The sequence below is a fragment of the Ambystoma mexicanum genome, chromosome 9, assembly GCF_040938575.1.
Source record: "Ambystoma mexicanum isolate Mex_15411 chromosome 9, UKY_AmexF1_1, whole genome shotgun sequence".
NCBI lineage: Eukaryota > Metazoa > Chordata > Amphibia > Caudata > Ambystomatidae > Ambystoma > Ambystoma mexicanum.
In genome coordinates, this window is record NC_090931.1 from 1,458,018,885 (window position 1) to 1,458,040,723 (window position 21,839).

General features: G+C 50.0%; 1 protein-coding gene across 1 annotated transcript in view; it reads left to right on the top strand.

Moving 5' to 3' along the window:
• The window catches only part of LOC138487500 (uncharacterized), a 664,822-nt gene that overhangs the window by 538,421 nt on the left and 104,562 nt on the right, over positions 1 to 21,839 (top strand). The window contains exon 11 of the mRNA XM_069614007.1: positions 4,763 to 4,902. Within this exon, the coding sequence (XP_069470108.1) occupies positions 4,763 to 4,902 (140 nt within the window). The remainder of the gene's footprint in view (positions 1 to 4,762; positions 4,903 to 21,839) is intronic.

Consider the following 21,839-nt stretch of genomic DNA (forward strand, 5'->3'; position numbering starts at 1 on the left):
GAAGAGTCCGGATCCGCTCCTTGCGCAGGAAATTCAATCCCTGCTGGAGAAAGGCACCATAGAACTGGTGCCTGTAGCGGAGAGGAACAAGGGATGGTATTCCCCTTATTTTTTTATTTCCAAGAAAGACGGGGGATTGAGACCCATCATGGACTTGCGCGGTTTGAACAAACTCCTTAGGAAGGACAAGTTCAAGATGGTTACTCTCTCTCAAGTCCTCCAGGCCCTTCAACTTCAGGACTGATTGGTGTCTCTCGACCTTAAGGACGCTTATTTTCATGTGCCGATACATCTAAAGCACAAGAAGTACCTGAGGTTCGCGGTTGGCGACTCGCACTTTCAGTTTCGGGTCCTGCCGTTCAGATTGACCTCTGCCCCGAGGGTCTTCACCAAGCTCATGGTAGTGGTGGCAGCGCACCTCAGGAAAGGGGGAATTCACGTCTACCCCTACCTGGACGATTGGTTCATAAGGGCGCGCTCTCCCGAGCAAGTCCTGGATCATCTGTCAGTCACCTGCCACTCCCTCCACAAGCTGGGCTTCTCCCTCAACTTAAAGACGTCCCATTTGACACCAACTCAGAGGCTCCAGTACATCGGAGCTGTGCTCGACACGTCCCTGGGGCAGTGTTTTCCTCCCCAGGTGAGGGCTCGTCACATTCAGCAGATGGTGCACAAGTTTCAGCTTGCCCAAAGTCTCCCGGCATTCGAGTTCTTGAGATTGCTCGGCCTCATGGGATCCTGCAGTCTTCTGGTGACGGAGGCCAGGTTGCGGATGAGATCTTTGCAATGGGCACTCAAGCTCCAGTGGTCTGTCCTCCGGCAGGTTGTCGGACCCTGTTCAGGTGCCGTCCTCGGTCGCCCAGGACCTTCTGTGGTGGGCTGTCGAAGACAATCTGATGAAGGGGGCTCCATTTTGGCTGCCCTGGCCGACGATCGTGACGGACTCATCCCTCACGGAATGGGGAGCTCATGCCAATGAGTTGACAGTCCACAGTCGTTGGTCTCCGTCGTAGTCCAAACTCCATATAAATCTGTTGGAGCTGAGGGCCGTCAGGCTAGTCCTGAAGGCTTTTCTGCCGATTGTGCGAGGGAAGAATGTCCTGATCCTGACGGACAACACGGTGGCCATGCACCACCTCAACAAAAAGGGTGGGGCAGGGTCACTTCCTCTGTGCAGGGAGGCGATGCAGCTCTTGTTCTGGGCAATCCAGCAGGAAGTTTTGATCTCTGCAGTTCATCAGGCCGAGAAGAAAACGAGACAGTGGATGCTCTGAGCAGGCAGAGCGCGATCTCTCACGAGTGGGAGTTGGCTCAGGAGATTCTCCTGGAGATCTTCGCCCTTTGGGGGACCCCTCAAGTGGATCTCTCCGCCTCCAGTGTCAACCGGAAGTGCGAGAGGTTCTGCTCATGGGAATTTCCTCCAAAAAGAGCCTTAGGAGACGCGTTCGTGGTGGAGTGGTCATTCCTACTGCTGTACACATTTCCTCCAGTCCCCGTCATCCCGCAAGTACTGCGGAGGTTACAGAGGTTCGGTTTCCGGATGATCCTCATTGCTCCAGCGTGGGCCCGGAGGACGTGGTACCCGGACCTTCTCGACTTGTCCATCTGCCCTCCACATCGTTTTCCCTACCGAGATGATCTGCTCTCACGGAAGGGGCGTCCCGTTCTCCATCCAGAGGTCAGATCCCTCAACCTTCACGCTTGGTTTCTGAAAGGTTGAGGTATAAGGAGTGTGACCTCCCTGAAGATGTGATGGCGGTGTTGCTCTCGGCCAGACGTCCAGCAACAAAGTCCCTGTACCGTTGGCGTCTGGTGCAGGGTTAAGAATGTGGATCCTTTTGCATGTGACATTCCCATGTTTCTGTCTTTTTTGCTTTCTTTGGCCCACAGGGGCTTGCAAGTGGGTACCGTTAAAGGTTACCTGGCGGCGCCTTCAATATTTAAGCGCTCATCTGAAGAGTGTTCCTATTTTAAAATTCCTTTAATTTCTCAGTTTCTGAAAGGGCTCACTGTGTTCCTTCCGTCACCTTTCTAGGTGCCCGGTTGGGATTTGAACCTTGTTCTCAAGTTTCTGATGGGTGCTCCGTTTGAGCCTTTGCATTCATGCCCTTTGAGACTGTTAACTCTTAAAACTGTATTTTTGGTTGCGGTCACTTCCGCTCGCAGAGTGAGTGAGTTACAGGCACTTTCAGTTAAGCCACCCTTCACTGTGTTTCATAAGGACAGGGTTGTCCTTAGAGTTCGTCCTTCCTTTCTTCCGAAGGTGGTGTCGGAATTTCATTTAGGCCAGAAGGTTGTTCTTCCGGCGTTTTATCCTCCTCCACGTCCTGGTAAGGAAGAGGAGGGGCTCCATAGGCTTGATCCTAGGAGAGCTTTAAGCTTTTATATTTCTCACATGTCCCGGGTCAGAGTGGACGATCAACTCTTCATTGGTTAAGCTGGAAAGCGTTTGGGACAAGCTGTGACTAAGCAGACTTTGTCTCGCTGGATTATTCTGGCTATTTCTGAGTGTTACCGCTTGGCGGGTAAGGACCCACCGGTAGGCTTGCAGGCCCATTCTACCAGGCATATGGCTGCCTCTACTGCCCTACACAGGGGTGTTCCTATTTGTAACATCTGTGATGCAGCCACCTGGGCTTCGGTACATACTTTTGTACGTCACTACTCCCTCGATTCCATCCGTGGGCAGGATCTGGCCTTTGGCAAGGTGGTCCTTTACTCCTCAATTTGATTGGGCATTCTAAATTTCTGTTTTCTAAATTGTTTTCCCACCTCCTTGCATTGGTACTGCTTTGGGAGTCTGTCCTAGATATGGAATACGTCGTAGGACCCAATCCCCTCGAAGAACAAGTTACTCTCTTACCTGGTAACGTTCTTTCGATGGGATGGTCCGACGACGTATTCCATATCGCTCCCTCCCTGCCTTCCCTGCCACAGAATTTCTTATGTGATTGCAGCTTACGTTTCCACAAGGCTTTGTGTGTCAGACTGGCAGAAGACTGGTGCCACACGTTCTGGGAAAAAACTACAAATGAGGCTACGGGCATCGTGCGTCCTACTTATAACATCCAGTGACGTCGGCCGTCGGAGGAGGTCCTCGAGGGCGGCGTATCGACGCAGGATGCAGACGCCGAAGATTTTCCGAAGCAGCACAGCTGTGGCGATTACTGTCATAGATATGGAATACGTCGTCGGACCATCCCATCGAAAGAACGTTACCAGGTAAGAGAGTAACTTGTTCTTCTCTGTAACTAATCCACACACAAGTAACAGCGCCACGATGCCTAAGGGCTGTATGAGCGCTATACAAATGCATAAAAAAAAAATATATATCCTCTGGAGTGGGGTGCGCGATGCATCTCTTGGGCCAAAGGAAGGCGTAATAGCGGTTCAGACTCCTGGGCTCAGAGGGAAGGGTGGGAGGGGGTTGGCAACCCGATAGGTTCATGGCCCAACTCTCGGCCAGCTTTTAAACGTGTTATCCCACCCTCTCCCCCGGATAGAGGGACTTAAACCACAGGAATGAGAGACTGTGTTGGGACTCTGAGAGTGTCGGGGAGAGAGATGGACCAAGAAAGAGGGGCAGAGCAAGAGAGATAGTGGGCACAGTGTGAGGGAAGGGAGCAGCAAGTGTGTGTGAGAAAAATGGGCAGAGTTTGTATGTGTGAGCGAGATAAAAGGGCAGTTTGTGTGTATGAGAGAGAAGGTGGCAGATTGTGTGTGAGAGAGAGTAGGAGCAGAGTGCGTGTGTGAGAGAGCGGGGAGGGGGGAGTGTGTGCGAGAGGAGGGCGGTGCTTGAAACAGAGAGCGAGAGAGGCACACCTCATGGCCGAGTCTATGCTGCTGAACCTGAGAGAGCACTTGGACTGTAATCCAGACTGTGCTGGGGTTATTGGAAGCGGGTAGAGCTTCTTTGGTGCATTCGTGGCACTTCCCACATCTGCCTGACTTTAGGTAAAAATCGAACTCTGTTCATCGCCTGCTCTATCTATGCCTTGGAGTTAGGTTCCATCAGCTCAGCTTTAAAACGTTCAGACCTGTGTGACGTTCACAGTCCACTCGCTCTGTCTCTCACACGCACATACTTACACCCTTGATGTCACCCGCCAAACTACCACACAATCTGGGTGTTCTTTTGCACGTGGTTGGGCCCCAGATCCAATCTTTAATTTGAGTTTTGCTTCTCTAAAACTCTTTTCTTGGCCAATTGAATTGAAATGGTTTTTTACCGTTCCCCTCCACACTTACCTTCTGATCACCCTAGTTACTCCAAACTAATATTTAATGACTTTTAACAATGTGCTGTCTCTCCCTGCAGAAGATCAAGTGAGTGAGATCTGGGGTCCCAATGAAGATGGTCGCTCTACTGTTCCTCACCTGCCCCAGATTATCAAAGCGTAAACAACACCACTTATATTTGCACGATAAGCACCAATCGGCAGCGCTACGAAGCCACTCCGGTGGGATCAGTGCGCTTCATAAAACTTATCAATAGCATAAAAATGAATGAAAAAGTGAGGACATATCTCCTACCTTCATAAAAGGGGTTCACAGTGAGGAATGTACTCTGAGAGATTGTCTGCCACCCCTAAAAGGGAAGGGGCCCAATTTCTTTGGTTGAAATGGTGTAAGGTGGGGCTTCTAGGCACTACTCGCTAGAGGCAATCCGTATGATATGAACACTGTTATTCAACGTTTATTCTGTCATTAATTCATCCGTTAATGTGTTCACCCATTTCCCCTTTGGATTGCAACGCCACAGGCCAAACCTCTGTCTGGGGAAGCATAGAGGACGAGACCCTGCCTCAAATTGATGAGACGGAACTGGAGCCAGAAGTCCTGCTGAACTCGGAGCCTCGCCCATCTTTAGCGCCTCGAAAACACATCTTCATTTCCAAAACGGTGAGAAGATACCTCCTGCTTTGTTGTAGAGTGGTGTAGGGTGTCTCTGTGAGGAGGATAGCTGGGGGAGAAAAGGGCAGGTCTGTGCCTATATGTAAGGGGTCGTTTGGCACATGATGGACTGATGCCAGACCTACATCATTAGTTCTTAGTCCTGGGTGCTCCCATGCCTTATGTACTGCTGACATTTCTAAATGAGGTCCAATTCTAAACACACTTCACCTCGTTCTGCTGGATGTTCCACAGGAAACCTGTTTAATGTGTCAGAACAGCAGGTGAGTAGCCCATGGGGGCAGGAGAAGCAGTCCATTGCTTTGCAGACAGTTCCGGTCCTCAAAAAAGAATCGTCAGGAAGCAACTGATAGCAACTCCCTAGTCGTTAAACCATCTGTTAAGAGTCATACATACATATACACATAAAATATGTGAACAATTAAAGAAATGTGCCTGTCCCTCCAGCAAGTGATACAAACACCAAAAAAACTCTTTGGCCATAGAAAGATGCCAGCATTTGAGGTTTTATGTTTACAAAATACTTGTGTTAACAAAAATATTTAAATTGTCAAAGAATTGACAAAATGGTACCTGACAAACGGGCATGAAAATTGTCCACACCTAAAAGCACCTGTAAGTAGAGATGAAAAGTAACGGCTAGTTATCACTCCTCCAGTCATACCATCGCCTCTTGACTATAACACGCAAAATGGACGGGATCACTGATTACTAGGAGTTGATGTTCTTCGTCTCTTTGTGCATTTTAAGGGTCTGCGTCATGCAAATGTGGTGACCGGTGTGCAACAAGTACTTATTTGTTAATTGGCTGTATTTTTCTTTAACTACTGTAGTGTGTATTTGAGTAACACCCACTCGATTACGTTTCCGATGCACAACCTGAGCTACTAGGTTCCAATACCACTTTTTTACTGCCACCTCTTGGTAAGTTGTCCCAGGGAAGTCGGTCTCTGTTCACCGGTTCTCTGGATCCGCTGCTACTTCCCTGGTCTGCTTCAGCTGTGCCTGCTGCTCCCTGCACTGCCTTAGTATGGATCTGCCCCAAGGTCAGCTATGAGCAACAGAAGAGGGATATCAAAAAGTTATTGGGTGTTATGGCAACCCAATCATGCTGTGTGTTGTGGACCATTCCCTACCGTCTCCCCCATTCGGAACCCAGCTGAGTCAAACTACGCAGGAGGGTTCCCACCAGTGGAGCAAGCGGGTAGAATTGAACACAGGAAGATCTATGAGGAAGAAAGAAACAAGGGGTTGCGTTATGCGTAGTATACTGCACCCCCTTCTGCGTACCCTAGTGAGCACTGAAGGAACAGTCACCCGAAACACTATCTTTGGAAGATCCGAAGAGGAATCCTTAGGACAGGGTCAGACAACCCGACACTCCGGCATGAGGACACAAAATCAAAGAACATGGAAGGACCTCTTGATACGATAGGTTATTTATAACACGCTTAATACCCAGAGGTTTCTAAGCGCGGACCCGGGGATCGAACCTGTGTTGCTCTGTGTCGTTTTGCTTCCAAGGCGAGCACGTTGCCACTGAGCGATCCTCCCGAGACAGCACGATGACGAAACTAATGGGGAAGCGGGCATTAGTCCAAAAGCCAAAGGCATAATCCGGAAGGGATAGAAGCAGTCGCGGTCCGTTGAAGCAGATCAGAGTTCTGCACACATGAAATCAAAACCCACAGAGGAACGGGCAAGGCAATCCAGGGACGGAGCAAGGATCGGTACAAAGAGAGAGGTAATCGCACAGTGGGGACGGAACAACAAATAGCGAAACAACGGGTCGGAAATCACAATGGATATGTTGAGTTTGTGCTCTCCTTCGCATCTTACTAACAACCGTCCAACCCACGTAGCATATCCCGGGACTGATGCCCCATCTCGTCTGTAGACGTGCCAGAGGAGCTCCATGGCAGGGAATATTAGGAGACATAGGGGCCTCATTACAAGTGTGGTGGCACCCTTGTTTGTGGACCGCCACACTGAGTCTGCCTGATGGAGCCGCTGCACCCAACAGGTCTGACGCTGGTGGGCACAGCGGCCCCAGTAGGCAGATTCGTCACGGAAGTGCCGGCACCAGCGCTCCTGTCTCCCACTCCCATAGAGTCCTATGGCACTCAATGGGAAATACAGAATCCAGCACCTGACTTCCTGCGCCACCGGGACTAGTAATGTCCTGGTGGCATTGGGAAGTCAGGCGCCGGATTCACTGTTAAGGGGTTGGCAGCAACCTGCCGGTAGTGTGGGTGTGGAGATGACCGATCAGGCACCACTTCTTCCGTAGCCAACGCCCCGGTTTGATGATGTGGCGTAGAAACTTAACATTAAGATCCAGATAATGTATTGACCTGGACTCTAGGGGCAAACTGGACCCAGGAGAATAATTCTTTCTTCCAAAATGAATAAAGTCATCTAATGGGTTATAACTGCATCCTACCCTGCTGTATGCATGCCGTCTGCCCTCCCTAGCCTCAGCCTACCTTGGTTGCACCGTTCCAACGGAGCCCTCCAGTTCTGCCCTTTGTACAAGCTTGGTCTAAGGCTGCCTTCTGTTGCATCTCCCGTTTTGTCATACACCGAGTTCCCAAGCCAAAGCACTAGGGAGACCTTGCTCCAGCGGTGCCCTCGTTGTGATCATGCCTCAAAGCTGTGTTATGCGATCGCCCCCGTCCCCCCCACAATGGTATCGCCTTGTCCTCCAGCAGTGCTTCCTTTCACACTGCCCTTACCATGAGATTACTCAAGCAGTGCCTTCCGTGTGTGCTTTCTCCAGTTGTGCCTTGAGTGTTAGCTACCTATAGCAGTGGGCTGCCACTAGGGGATCTCCAGATGCTTTCAACTACGACTCCTGTGATCCCTCACCTATATTGGCATGGGCTGATGGGAGTTGTAGCCCGAGTTGTGGTCAGAAACATCTGAGGAGTCAAAGGTTGCAAACCCCTGGTCTTTGGCATTGCCTTCCACCATTTCACTCGGGGCGCGTTCACTCTAGTGGCGCCCTCATTCTGAGCTTTAAGTAGTGCCCTCTGTCTTTTTCCGAGCTTCAACCTTCAGCAGTGTGCGCCTCTTCCAGCTCCTCCTCCAGTGTGAAGTTCCACCACCAGTGCCCCAGTGTCAACCTTGCATGGTTCCCCCCACCCCCCCACCAAACTACGCATTGAACACTTTCCATTTTCCCAGTGAAGTCCAATGGACACCAACATGGGGAATAACCGAAGGGTCTGCATGAGTCAAAAGACATGCAGACCCACCGTTCACGCTCCAATTTGGCAGTATTACTGGGGGGTTGGGGGTGGTGGAGGAGAGTGTCGCCCTATGTTTAGCAACCATTTCATAGTTACTTTCACATGGGCTATTCTTTGAGAAATTGCAAGTTTCATGCCTCAGTGTTGGTTATCGCGATGCATTCTGCTGTTTGAATTACATTCATAATGTTGTGTATGGCACATGGTGGGTGGTGTCCTCTCATATAAGTAATGCCTACTTGTCAACCATGCCAGCCATTGCATCACCTTTTACTTGGAAAACCTCTGACCCTTTCCCAACATCAAGACCTTGAGTAAAGACAACGCCAAGGCCTTTAATTCTTTTCATATTAAATCCGGTTGTTCATTTAGATCCAAAAACATAAGGTTCTGAAATCGATTAATGCCAGTGAAGACACATGAGCCAAAGTTACAGAGCTATATTGGGCACCATTATAGTAGCAAGCGATTACAATGTCATTATGCGTATCCACGCACTGCGGGTATCTTATTTGGTGACCTGTTAAAACTAAAAACAATCTTTCATTAGTTGCAATGTCTTGTGAATACCTTTTCAGGTTTGTCCCTATGTATGTAGGCCCGTGTGAAGTGCTGTAGGCCATTGTTATAAGCCCTCACAAGTTCCTGCACCCAGCTCGATTGAGTGGGGGTCGTTGTCCTGCACAGTATCAGCTAGAGTGGCCTAGACTCTAGGCCAAGTCCAAGATAGATGCGCAAGCATAGCATCATCTTGCTTGCGTCTTGGACCCGCTCGTGACATTGAGGAGTCGAACATGCGCTCGTTTAGTGGTGTGTAATGGGCTTCAGGTAGGTGCTTAGATTGCAGAGCCCTGTCTTTATGATTTGATGTCTCGGGAGGGTAGCTCACGGGCAACGTGCTCATCTTGGAAGCAACACAGGTTTGACCCCCCCGCTCCGCGCTTGGAAACCTCTGGGTATTAAGTGTGTTACACATAACCAATTACAATATAAGCCTGGTCTGGTTGCAAATTTGAGTCCATTGTTCTTCCTTAATATCGATATTCAAATCAGATTCCCACCAAAGTCCCACAGTTATCGTTTACCCGACCCGTTTCTGATTTATATGAAGCTGAAGCAGCCAGTGTAGCACTGGTTGCCAGTGTAATGTATTGTAACACAGTGCTGGTGAACAGCTCACAGGGAAATTAGCGGGAACTTGGAGGCTGTCTCGCCTTTAATAGGCTATAATAATGTGCTTGCAAAAGAGGCCCCACTTGGTTTGTGAAAGAGAGTAAGTACCCGCTTTCAAACCAGGACTGCGAGACTTGTCCTTGGCCTCAAGCCCAGGGATCGTATCACTCCAGCTCTGGAATCTTTTCACTGGCTCCCGTGACTGTAGGGGTCATGTTCAAGACCCTCTGCATCATCCACAAGGCTTTCTGGGGCCTGGGACCGCTCTACCTCTAACTTCCTCTTCCAAAACATGTTCCTTTTCGAGCTCTCCACTCATCCAACTCCAACTCTCTGAAGGTCAGACAATTCTCCAAGCAGAGAGTTTGGGGCAGATCTATCTCGTCAGCTGGAGCCTCCCTCTGGAACCGACTCCCTGCCTCCTCTACTTGAGCAGAACCATATCCAGCGTCGGAAGCAACTCAAGACCTTCCTTTTCACTTCCACTTGCTCTCTTCCTCTCCCCTGCTGATGCACCTGACTGCTCCACGCACTGGTCACCTGGTCACCCTCTGAACTCGGTCCTAGGCTTCTGCATGTCCAGTTGCCCTTGCACTGCCTCCGGGGCTCCCCAACACTTAAGGGTCTGGATCAGCAACCCTACAGTCCCTTCTCTCTGTACTTATGAGCCACCCGCTGGATGCTCTTGTGAATTGACAGCATTTCCCCCTTCCCCTCCCCCCTGGCACTTCTCCCCTTCCCTGCATTTGCGCGATCTGATTGAATCAAGGCCTAGTAAGATCATTATTTTGTCCTCCCTTTGTTTCCGCTTCCTAGTCTTGTCGCGCCTAAAAACACTTGACTACAGGCGCGTTATAAATGCCACATCATATCATATCATTACTCAAGTCTAACAATGTCCATTCTATTTCGTCTTCACAGTATTTTCCGGGATCTGCTGTAAGTGGCAGCACTTCTATTTGTTGTAAGAAGATAGTAGATATGTGAGGTGGAGGGCGTGAATACTCAAGGTGTAATTTATGATGGGCCCAGTGAGTTAATACTACAGTGTTAATTTCATGCCATGGGTAAAATGGCGGCACCCGTAGTATCGATTTGAGAGAGTAGGATCTGGATAGCATTTTCTCTAACCGTGAGGGGTAAGAGGCACCACCTATCAATAGATGAAGTGTTGTAACATAGAGACCAAGGCATACGTTTCAAAGTGTGGGGCATTGAGCCCCCCTGCATGGTATTTCCTTGAATCTGGGCTGTAGAGATATCTCCCTGTGTCCCAAGGGATCTATGTCTGAAGGCCGGGAACAAAAGACCGAGATTTCGGGTCGAGAAGGCTTCACCTGCCAGGGCGGACTTTTGGACCTGGCCGGCCCCCTGCCAATCCCTTTTGGGAGGAGCCTCCCACACAACCACTCTACTCTGCGCCCTCTTCCATCCTCACCTGCTGCGGGCTCCGTCTGGCTTGGTTCGCTGGCTGCCGGCTGCAGAGATGAAAGCTCAATGCACAGTATGTCGCACTTAAGTATGTGACTCCTTATTCCTCACGCTCTGCCTCCACGGCCAACAGACCGCAATCGGTCCCAAAAGTAGGCCTCATGGTCCCCTTCAACCCCTTGTTCCAATCAGTGGGCACGTCTTGCGGGGTCTCTGCTAAATGACGAATACTGCTCCAGCCCAGGGGAGTCGACTTATGAATTTCCCGGGCGGGGGGGCCCAAATACAGGAAGTGACATCACTGGCAGTTATAGGACCGCAAATGTGCATGTAGTCGCCAACTTGGTGCAACGGTGCGCGCAGCGCAGAACAGTGGAAACATTGGCTAGCATGTACTGCATATATTGAAGTCAAGTAAGAAGGAGATTTAAGACTTCAGTTGCATTCCAGTAGGCCGTCACTGCCCCTACCCCACCCCTCTGTAATCATCCAGGTTGTAGTAGCCCTCAAAAGGCAGAGCAACACAACTAGGATGGGAGAACGAAATGCCGTCCCATCCTGTGAGTGTGTCAAACGTCAGAGCAAAGACTGTGCGTGTGCCTCCTACCTTGGACCACAATATCACTAATTTGGTGCACATCTCTCAAGTGGGAGCATGGGACTCCCCTGCGTGTGTGTTGGCTGCAGACCCCAGATCACATGCTCACTTCTTCAGTGTGAAACTCTGTCCAAGGCTCTTTGGGCAAGCATTCAGGATGGGTCTCACACCTATAAACAGTGTGATATATTGAGTGGGCACCTCACTCCTTGGAGCATAATATCAACCTTTGCTGGTAATCTTACAACTGAATGTACAGTTTCACTCTTGGTCATCTCAGTGACCCCATGTATATCAATGGAGTCAGTCTCCCATCTGGGAAGACAATTATATTTCTGTTTAAACACCCTGAATTGTCACTCCAGTTTTCTCGATCTATAGATCCATACCATGTTCATTCAGTGTGTGCAGGGGTGATAACTTGTGTCTGAGAGAACTCATTCTTTCATTCAGGAGAGATAAAGGGGTAACAACCCCCTCTATGTGGGATCAGGCTAATTTTGCCCCATGGCCCCTCCAGAAGGAGTGAGCAGGTTTTAAGACGCTGCTGAATCTGCTATCCTACAGACTCAAGCCTTCTATCCCTTGCCCCATCACGGCTCCCAACATCTTGAGCGGCAGCTTATGGACAGCAGTCCTGCTGGGAAATGACAATTCTGAGCATGGCAGCAGTAGGCTGATCAGTGCTGCCCCATAAAAGGTGTAGAAGCCTCTGTGAGAAGTGGCAGTACTGGCCCAACGGTGAGAAGTGTAGTATTTTCACATTAACTATGCTTAAGAACTTTGGGTTAGTGAATAGTGCTGCTACATTCTGAGTAACTCCATCCCTTTAAATATGAGCTCTTGTATAACCACGACAGTGTTGAGATATACTGATGATGACATACCTGCTCAATAGTTCTGGTTCTGTATCATTAAATGTACTTCAGATCTTTAGAGTATCGGAAGGATAGCTCAGGGGCAACGTGCTCGCCTTGGAAGCAAGACGACACAGAGCAACACAGGTTTGATCCCTCGGTCCACACAACACAGGTTCACTCCCTCGGTCCGCGCAACACAGGTTCGCTCCCTCGGTCTGCGCAATACAGGTTCGCTCCCTCGGTCCGCGCAATACAGGTTCGCTCCCTAGGTTCACGCAACACAGGTTCGCTCCCTCGGTTCACGCAACACAGGTTCGCTCCCTCAGTCCGCGCTTAGAAACCTCTGGGTAGTACACACATTATAAATAACCAATTAAAATAAAAAGAAATACATCTGTTGAGAAGTGCTGTGCCTTGTCAATAAGAGTGTAGCAGCTCAACTGAGAAGTGCTGATGTTGTTCCATCAAAAGTATACCAGCCCCACTAAGATGAACTAGCAGTGCCTCAACAAAAGCATAGTATTACTGCTGAGTAGATTGAACAATTATAGAAGCCCTGTTACAGCAGTACTATCCCATCAAGAGTATAGCCAGCTAACTGAGGAGCACTAGCATTGCCCCATTTCAAATATGGCAGCTCTACTAGAAAGTGCTGGCTCATACGCCTCTGCTCCCCGCCAATAGCATTCACCCTCACCACGTGCACACTCAGAGACATGCAAACGGTCTCATTTGCCCTCTCCCTGCCCCCTCCCTCGCTTTGCATCTGTACCTCCATTTCTAAAAATCCTTCTGGGTTGGGTGTACCTCTACATCTGTTCACCCCTCTTGTCAAGAGGGGTGCACAGATGTACAAATACACCAAACCCAAAACGATTTTTAGAAATGGAGGGACAGGTGCAAAGCAAAAGCCTCTTGCTTTGCATCTGTCCCACAATTTCTAAACATCTTTTCCCCCCGGCTTTTACCCGGGCAACCAGAGAGAGAGACAGTATGGATGGAACAAAGGGCCATCCATACTGCGTCTCTTCTCTCTGGTGGGGGGGCGGGGGGCTCAGTCCCGACTGCATTTCCTGGGGGGGCGGGGTGGCAGGCCCCGCAGCCCCCCGTACTCGGCGCCCCTGCTCCAGCCTCATGGTCAGGCTGAAGCGTCCGTGTCACAGGATTCAGAGAGCACATTATCAGTGATTCCAGCATGAATCCCACAGTGACAAACTGAAGACAAATCGACGCAGGTCGATCCGGAGAAGGAGGAGACCAAAGGTGTTCCGTAGCCGAGGCCAGAGCAGAATTACTGCTTATACATTACAAACCAGGAATACATGGATTTACAGCTCAAGAGCATCTTTCTTTGATATTACCTGTAAACCAATCTTTAAAGGCTGAGCTTGATCAGCATAATAGCCTCTCTTTCCTCGGAATTGTTCTGATTCGATTACTCTGCCAACAGGTGGGCACCTGTCTCACCATTTGTGGAGTCATTCTGAAGGTGACGAACGGAGAGCGCAGCAAGTGGAGGAGGCACCCCGATAACCGGGGCAGGGGCCTTCCTCCTGGACGCTCTCTCGCCCCTCCCCCCCAGGGGCAGGGGAGAGGGCGGCAAAGGAGCCAGAGGAGAGGGCGACAAGAGCCCGGGAAAGCCAGCGAAGGGCAACAAAGGAAGGAGGCGGGGCTTGGGACATAAAAGCGGCGGGCGCCCGGCGCAGGGGCACTTGCAGCTCTTCCAGCAGCTGGGCGCCCGCCAAAAGTGGAGGACTTCGTTTTCGGTTGCTGTTTGTGAGTCTGTGATCCCGCGATGCTGTGGCTGCAGGAGTGCTTTTTTCGACCCAGAAAGACGAAGAGTGGCGATGTTGGGGCGATTTCCAGTGAAGGAGTGGATGGTGTTCCAGCAAGGAGATTTCCAGTGAAGGAGTGGATGGTGTTCCAGCTAGGAGTATGCGTCGGGTAAGGAGCGGGGTGGATATAGCGCCATATATGCGCTGTTGTCGCTTCAGAAGTAGCTGGGTGCGCTCTCCGTATTAATAGGAGAGTAAGGGAACGGGTCGGCGATCGAGGTTAGGTGGGTTGCTGCAGGGGTTTAAGTTTTAGCGCTTTTGAAGCGGCGGCGGGCGCATATGGGGTTAATTCCGTGACGATCGGTCTCCTCAGTTCATAACCCCTGTGCTACTGAGATAAATCAAAAAAGTGTTCCTGTGTTCAGTGGAAAAGGGCTGGAATTTTAGAAACGTTTGGCAATGGCAACATACACTCGAGAAGAAACGCGTCGTAAAGTATCTGTTTCAAGTGGCACAGCGAGTAGAACGCTCGCTTTGACATCGGTGCAGAGTCTGCTAACGCAGGTTCGAATCCCGGCGGGGCCAAACTCAGCCTTTCATCCTTCCGAGGTCGATAAATGAGCACCACACACCATGGGTAATAAGAAGCGCTCAGATACCTGAGGGTTCGTAGCGCTATATAAGTGCCAAATTATTGTTTTCTTCGCGGGCACATAGAGCAGAAGCAGGCTGCCCTCATTACTCGAGTTACCCGTTGTTATGTTTCCAGGTGCAGCGTCAGCGGTTTGGATGGCCTCTTTATTAGGTGGGTCCTAGTGGGGTCGTGTGGCGGCGAGCCCGATTGATTTTTTGTGCTGCAACACAGCAAACCTAAATGTTACTCGGGCTTGGTTTTGGGTCATGACATCTCCGCGCTGGGTCTACGTCACTCCGGGGTGTCTGTCCCCTCGGGGTACGCGCTCGTATTAAACGACAATAAGGGAGCTGGTCGGCGGTCGATCTTATGGGAATTGCCACAGGGGTTTAAGGTTTTAGGTGCTTTTGATGCAGGGTGTCCAGTCCAACAGCTCAGTCGGGCGAAGCTGCGTTAGGGCAATCGTTGTGGAACTAAGTAGGAGTATACAACTAAGGAATAATTGTGGGAGTAGTGGTCCGATTTCGCACATTAATAAGCGCTGCAGCAGAACTTGCGGAGTAAATTACATATGGCACCTTAGGGGTCGGACGTGGGTACCGATCTAATGCCCACCCAGGTGACACATTTTAGGAAAGTTGGAGTTGCGAGCTGAGGTTGTCCGCAACACGCAGATCAGGCGGGTGGTTTCTGTTAACACAGCACTGGGTGGGTTGTCACACACGAGTGGTCCCGGTGGCCTAATGGATAAGAAACTGTTCTCTTAAACCGGCGGTGGTTCGGGGCAATTTGGTTTTAAGGCGGCATTCTTACTTTATAAGGAGGAGGATAGCTCAAGGGGTAACGTGCTCACCTTGGGAGCATGACGGTACAAAGCACTCCAGGTTCGTTCCGCGCATAGAAGCCCCTGGGTATTAAACAAGGTATGAGTAACCTAACATAGTTCATACACAATTATTAAGAGGTTCTAGAAAGGCGGGCATGAATTCTTCCATTGCGGTTGTGCGGGCAGTAGTAGTTGTGGTCAACTGGTTTAGTATTGCAGGCACGGGAGGGGCGTCACGAAAGTGACAATGCGTAGAAGCTACTATGGTGTGTTACTTCACTGTGCGCCTAGCAGTTTTGACCAGTTACTGTACGGTAGTCATTAAATTGCACAATTTACGACACATGTTACTGTCAAACGCCTCCTTGGGAACTATTTAAACTGTCGGTACGAAAAGGAAAGATCTGACGTTTGCAACGGCGGGACAAGCAGATACGACTCTTCCCAAGGGATGGGGGAGGCCTCTGGGCAGGGACTACAAAAGGGCACTATAAACAGTATTGAATGACGCCTTACATTATGTGTGGGAGCGCCACGAGGCAGGTAGCACCCAGTTGCGCTGCAAGGATTATGGCATGCCTCTTTCCAACGTTAGGGGGTGCATCACGAGGCAGCGGGGACAAAATGTTGTTATTAAGCATTATGGCTGGACTCTGGTGTCGGGTGTCGGAGCACCACAAGGCAAGATGGTAGGATTGAGTTGCATGATGGTGCGACATGGGCACAAATGTGGGCTAAGAAGTATAGCAGGGACGTAATAGCAAAGTGCGGGGGAATTTTATGATAGGCCAGTTGTAACGCACCGGTACGCTAGTGTTTTTAAGGCGCGATTTTGCGTTTAGGGCTGGCCTCTCCCCCCATGTTTCTGTAGCTCAGGGGATCAACAAAGATATTGGGGTTGTAATATAACTGGTCAGTTCGCTACTTACAGCGGTATAAGCAGGTGTGATGTGCATTTGGGACGAAACGGGGCGAGCTTTTCACTTACGAGGGTTCGCTTAGGGTCAATGGGCAATGCACAGTATGGTATAGGCGCAGTGTTCGCTGGTATGGTTGGAGGCCGTGATTGCATAAGGAACGGATAACCCCTAAGGTTGGTGTGGCAATGTTGTGCCTTTACAAGTGAGGTCCAGGTACGGGCACAGCTTTAAAGAACTGCTGCAATACTTGCGGGCTGAAATGAAATGGGGTCAGTGGCCGTGTTTAGAGTTTGCGTTTAAGGTTTTGAGCCCATTTTGGTGCATTATGGGAATGGTAGTTGGGCACAGGATTGGTATCAGATTGGCTTTTATTCGGTAAATTAATTTATGCCAGACGCAGTCATGCCCCTGGCCGGGGTTTAATGCCCTGTATACCTGCAAGACTAAGTCCCAGAATGCGTTTAGGCATTTGCCATGTGCATTTCTAAGTAAGGCGGATTGCATGCAGCTGCTACGCATTGGTCAAGGTGCTCTCTATTGTTTTGGAAATGGAAAAATGGCGGCTTTGCAGTGAAGACATTTTCTTTCATTACACAGGCATGGGATTGGTTTTTCCAAAAAACAAAAGTAATCAGAGTTGGTTTCCAGTAATGTCCACACGAATAATAGGGAATACTTGCTACGAATAGGGATTTTCTGACTATTGATGTTAGTAGGTGCAAACATGGTGTAAGTGCATGGCCACGGGATATGGTTGCCCGTGGTATTACTGTACATTGTTGGTAACAGGTGTACGCACAAGGCCATGGAATATTGGGGTATTTACTAGCCATCGATGGTAGCAGGTGCAAGAAGGGTGCATGGCCAGGGGATTGTGCCTGGCGTATCCCTTAGGCGTATACACAGCCCACAACTGTTGGGTTTGAGAGATGGGTGTGGGTATATCTCCTGGGTTGATCGGCTTGACTTTACGGCAGGGGGGCATATGGCCAGGCAATTGGGGGGACAGCCCCGGGTACTGTTGCGTGGGGGGGGGGCACTGCTGCGCGTAGTGAGTCACTGGTCCCTCCCGCGGGAGGTGAATAGTTAAGTACACTTGCCATAGCACAGCAACGTGCGGAACTCGCGTGTCTGGATTTTTATGCAACATCCAAGAAAAATGTTAGGGTGCATCTGGACCGAGTATAGGTTTCTTAAAGTGGGTTTCTACGTCTTTAGGGCAGGATAGCGTGCCACGGGATTTAACATTCTTTTAAGAGGCACAATTACTGAAAGATTAGCGGAAACATGGCGGGTGGATAATAAAATTATGGCTAATAGTATAGGTTGTATGGATACAAATAAGCCCCACTTCTGGATAACGAGACTACAAATACCAGAATGCAATTCGGCAGAAGGCTGTAGCATGGCCTGAAGTTGTTTAGATATGGGAGTACTTAGTAGTTATGAGGAAGGTCGAGGGATAATAGGCTGGTTGGTTTTCAGGAGCCACTCGAAAGGGTTTTCCGGGAGGCATTCCTTGGGGGAGATGATCCATACGGACAGGTAGCGATTGCACCAACCAAGATTTCCCTGAGATGACAGGGTGGTCAATTATTCACTCAGCTGACAAAGGCATTTATGTATGAGGGAAGGTACCTATCCACGAGGCAATGCTTTTGGGACACAGCCTACAAGTGTCCACAGTATGCCTCATGTCTGCATTGGGTGGATAACAAATAGTTTTCTGTTCAAATACAGGCAGGGGTGTCTGGTGTGGCAACGAGGGCTCCGCTTCCTCGAACAAATGGTGTTCTCTCAGCCCAAAAACATCTGCGGGGGCAAGGTGGTATCAGACACAGAGGGTTGAGAGAGTCGTGTCTACGAAGGAGATGGTTGGACAAGGCAAGGAACGGAGTCGGACCAGCCCCCCTGGGGAGCCTGAAAGAACAGGGGCGTCTGGTGGTGGCAACGAGGGCTCCTCTTCCTCGAGCAAATGGCACCCTCTCAGCCCAAAAACATCTGCAGGGGCAAGGTGGTATCAGGCACGGAGGGTGCAGGGAATTGTGTCCACGAAGGAGACGGTTGGGCAAGGAACAGAGTCGGACCGGCGCCTCTTGGGAGCCTAAAACGGCAGGGGCGTCTGGTGGGGGCAGCGAGGGCTCCGCTTCCTCGAGAAAATTGCGCTCTCTCAGTCCAAAACACCTGCAGGGGCAGGTGGGTATCAGGCATGGAGGGTTGAGAGAGCGGTGTCTACAAAGGAGGTGGTTGGACTATGCAAGAAGCGGAGTCGGGCCAGAGCCTCTTGGGAGCCTAAAACGGCAGGGGCGTCTGGTGGTGGCAACGACGGCTCCGCTTCTTCGAACAAATGGCTCTCTCTCAGCCCAGAATCACCTGCAGGGGCAGGGGGATAGCAGGCACGGAGGGTTGAGAGAGTTGGGGCTACCAAGGGATGGTTTGAGGAAAGGGGAGGCAGTTGGCCTCAAAGCGGTGGTCAAACCGGGAGCCGGTTGTGCAAGAGCAGGTCAAGGTATGACGGAAAGAGGGAGGGGACTGAAGTATCCCTAGATCAGGCACAACGGGCAAAGGTGAAATCCCTGGTCAAAGGAGGATAGACGGAGTTGCACAGGGCAGCAAGGTGTACTCAGAACTGCTAGAACTACAAAATAGGAAAAGGGGGAGCCACGGTGGGCGGTAACCCACCTTTGGCGTGGCGGGTTGTGGCAACCTATGATAAGACAAAGACTCCGAATAAGCCATTGCTAAACCGGAAGGGGCTTCGCCCATTCTAGACAGCGCCTCCTGGGAGCCTAAACGGCGGGGGTGTCTGGCGGTAGCAATTGGGGCTCAACTTCCCCCCAACAAACGGCGCCCCCCCAGTCCGCAAAGACCTGCAGGGGCAGGCGATTTCTCAGACTCGAAGGCCTTGGGGGAGTTGTGCCTGCAAACAATATGGAGGTAAAGGGGGAAGCAGGACGAGGAGCAGTCGCCACACCTTTTGGAACTAATTTTTAATACCTGTTTACAGTGGTTATGTATATGTAAAAATAAATCTGCGGCCTTGTTATGCCAAATCAAAGGAAATGTCTCATGCAGCACCTTACTGGAGGGGAAACGAAAGGGGCTGACAAAATGGGTAATGTTGGATACAACGGCATAGCTATTGGACAAATGCCCAGGTTATGCTCGAATTTGTGTGGTGCTAGGTATTTTCATCAGACCGCGTGGCAGCAGGAATTCGCCGCCTTGCTTGTCGGATCAAGACGCAGGTGAGGACGCAGTGTTCTCAGACATGAAAATATATTCAATTTCAAAACCCAAAATGCAGAATTGAAACAAGTGAAGCCTAACTTTAGAATTGCGCTTCATTTCTGAGCGTAGTCGGAGGTATTGACTGCACTCATGTGCTGTCTCTCTTCCTGGGTGAGAAAGTAGTTATTCCGGAAACATTTCTTAAATGTGCAGGTGTGTGCCACTTGTTTGCTGATGGCACATTTTCTTGTCAGTTTATCCGGTTCGGCCATGACACCTTCACCTTACAATCTAGCCGCATCATCCATGCCCAGAGCCACCAGGATGGCTTTGCAACACAATAGCCCTTTGGCTGCCAGGTAAGTAGGGACTACGTACACAGCCTTAAAAACAAACCCAAGTGTGTGCACTTCAAGTGATTAAAGTGGTTTCTCTACGAAACATGTCTGTGTTTATTCAGCGGAGCTGCGGCTTCTATCTGTGTCTTAAATACACCAGGGCACACTTCGAGCAAGGGAGCCAATAAAAATCACTGGGACTTTGGGAAAGCTCTTTTAGGTGTTTACGCGTGCCTGGTGGAAAGAACTTGAATGCACCCGCGAATGCAGGCCACACTGGGCTGATGGGTTGCCTTCCACAAGATATGCTCCACAAAAGACCATTCCTTTCTCGGCCGATGAAGACATCGGACTTGAAGAAAGTGATGTGTGCACATCGGGAAAACCAATTCAACGGACCAGAAAGTACACTGCCATGTATTTAGTTAAAATAGATTGGGGGCAAATGCTTCTGAATCTTTGTATTACAAAATGTAACTTTCCATTCAAAATATTACATGACTTGGTTGAAATGGTATTGGTTTGTTGAAAAAATAATTTTGCAAAATATCAGTATTTCAAATATCTTTTAATGGACAATTGTGGTGCTCCTTTTTACTTTTTTATTTTGAGGTCTTCTTTTGCTGTTATAACTTTCACATCTTTTAACGCGCCTCCTAACTGCAGATATCGATACTAGCTCGGGGGCAACGCACTCGCCTGGGAAGCAAGAGGATGCGGGGCAATTAACCGCTAGTGGCCATTGATTGGCCAGCAGTATCCTGATGTTTCTTCAGTCATGACTCTGTTATACGTTTGCCATCTTGCATTACTCTTTTTCGGTTCACTTCTTCTTGGTTGTTCTCCACCTCTGACCTTCTGCCTCTCAAGCTCCTGCTCAACTTTTCTTCCAACCCCTTCCTTTATGCTCCTCTTCTCGGATGTCTCCTACAGCCACCTCTTAAAAACACTCCCCCTCAAGCCCTCTTCAAACCTCCTTCTTAATCTTAACACATTCTAAAGCATCTCCTCTGTCATCCCCTCCAACTTCCTCTTGGCCATGCCCCCAACTCCTTTCCCAAATTCCAAGGACGAGTATGCTCGTCCTTTTTGCATAGACTTGTATAATAGCCTGGCATGGAAGGGGTTAATGTACTTTTCCTCCTTGCAAAAGCCAATCTCTTCTGTTTCCCTTCCGCTCGCTCCTCCGTTAGCTGCCCTTCCAAGTGCCTCACTCCTGAAGTTCTTCCACACCCCCTCCTTACTCTCGCCACCTTCTGGCTCTCTACCCCTCACCTCCAGCTTCCTCCATCTCCAGCCTCCCACTCTGCAGCTCCAAAGGTTCCATCCAGTGCTGGACTGGGACTTGAATGTCTTTATCCTAATTACCTTAAGCGCTGGACCACCCAGCAGCCTTGCCACTGGTCATGTTCAGTTCCCGAAGATGCCCAGTGCCAAGGCTGCTTGCTGGGTGGTCCAGCGCTTTTGGGGGCTGGGGGAGTAATCTCGGATCAGTCCTGAATGTTGTGGCAGTTCCTGCAAGCTGTCCCTTAATGTAGCCCGCCCTCCCGGAGTGTACTTTGTTAGATTGCTGCACACCAAAGGTGTGTGTGTGTGTGTGTGTGTGTGTGTGTGGAGCATTCCATTTGGGGTGTGAGACGGCTGAGAAACCACATCTACTGCTTGTGTCTGGACTGGGAGGTTTTCCCCATTGTTTTGACTTCAGGGAACGGCTGCACTTCCTTCTGCCCATCTGAGTATTACTGGGCAAGCGGCCAGTGTTCTCCATGTTCACACTCTGTGGGGATTGCAAAATATACACACGCGGGAGTACTCCAATATTCCTGCACCCCGTGCCACAACCAAACCAGCAAATGTGGTGTTTTCCAATCCAGACGTTCCTTTAGGG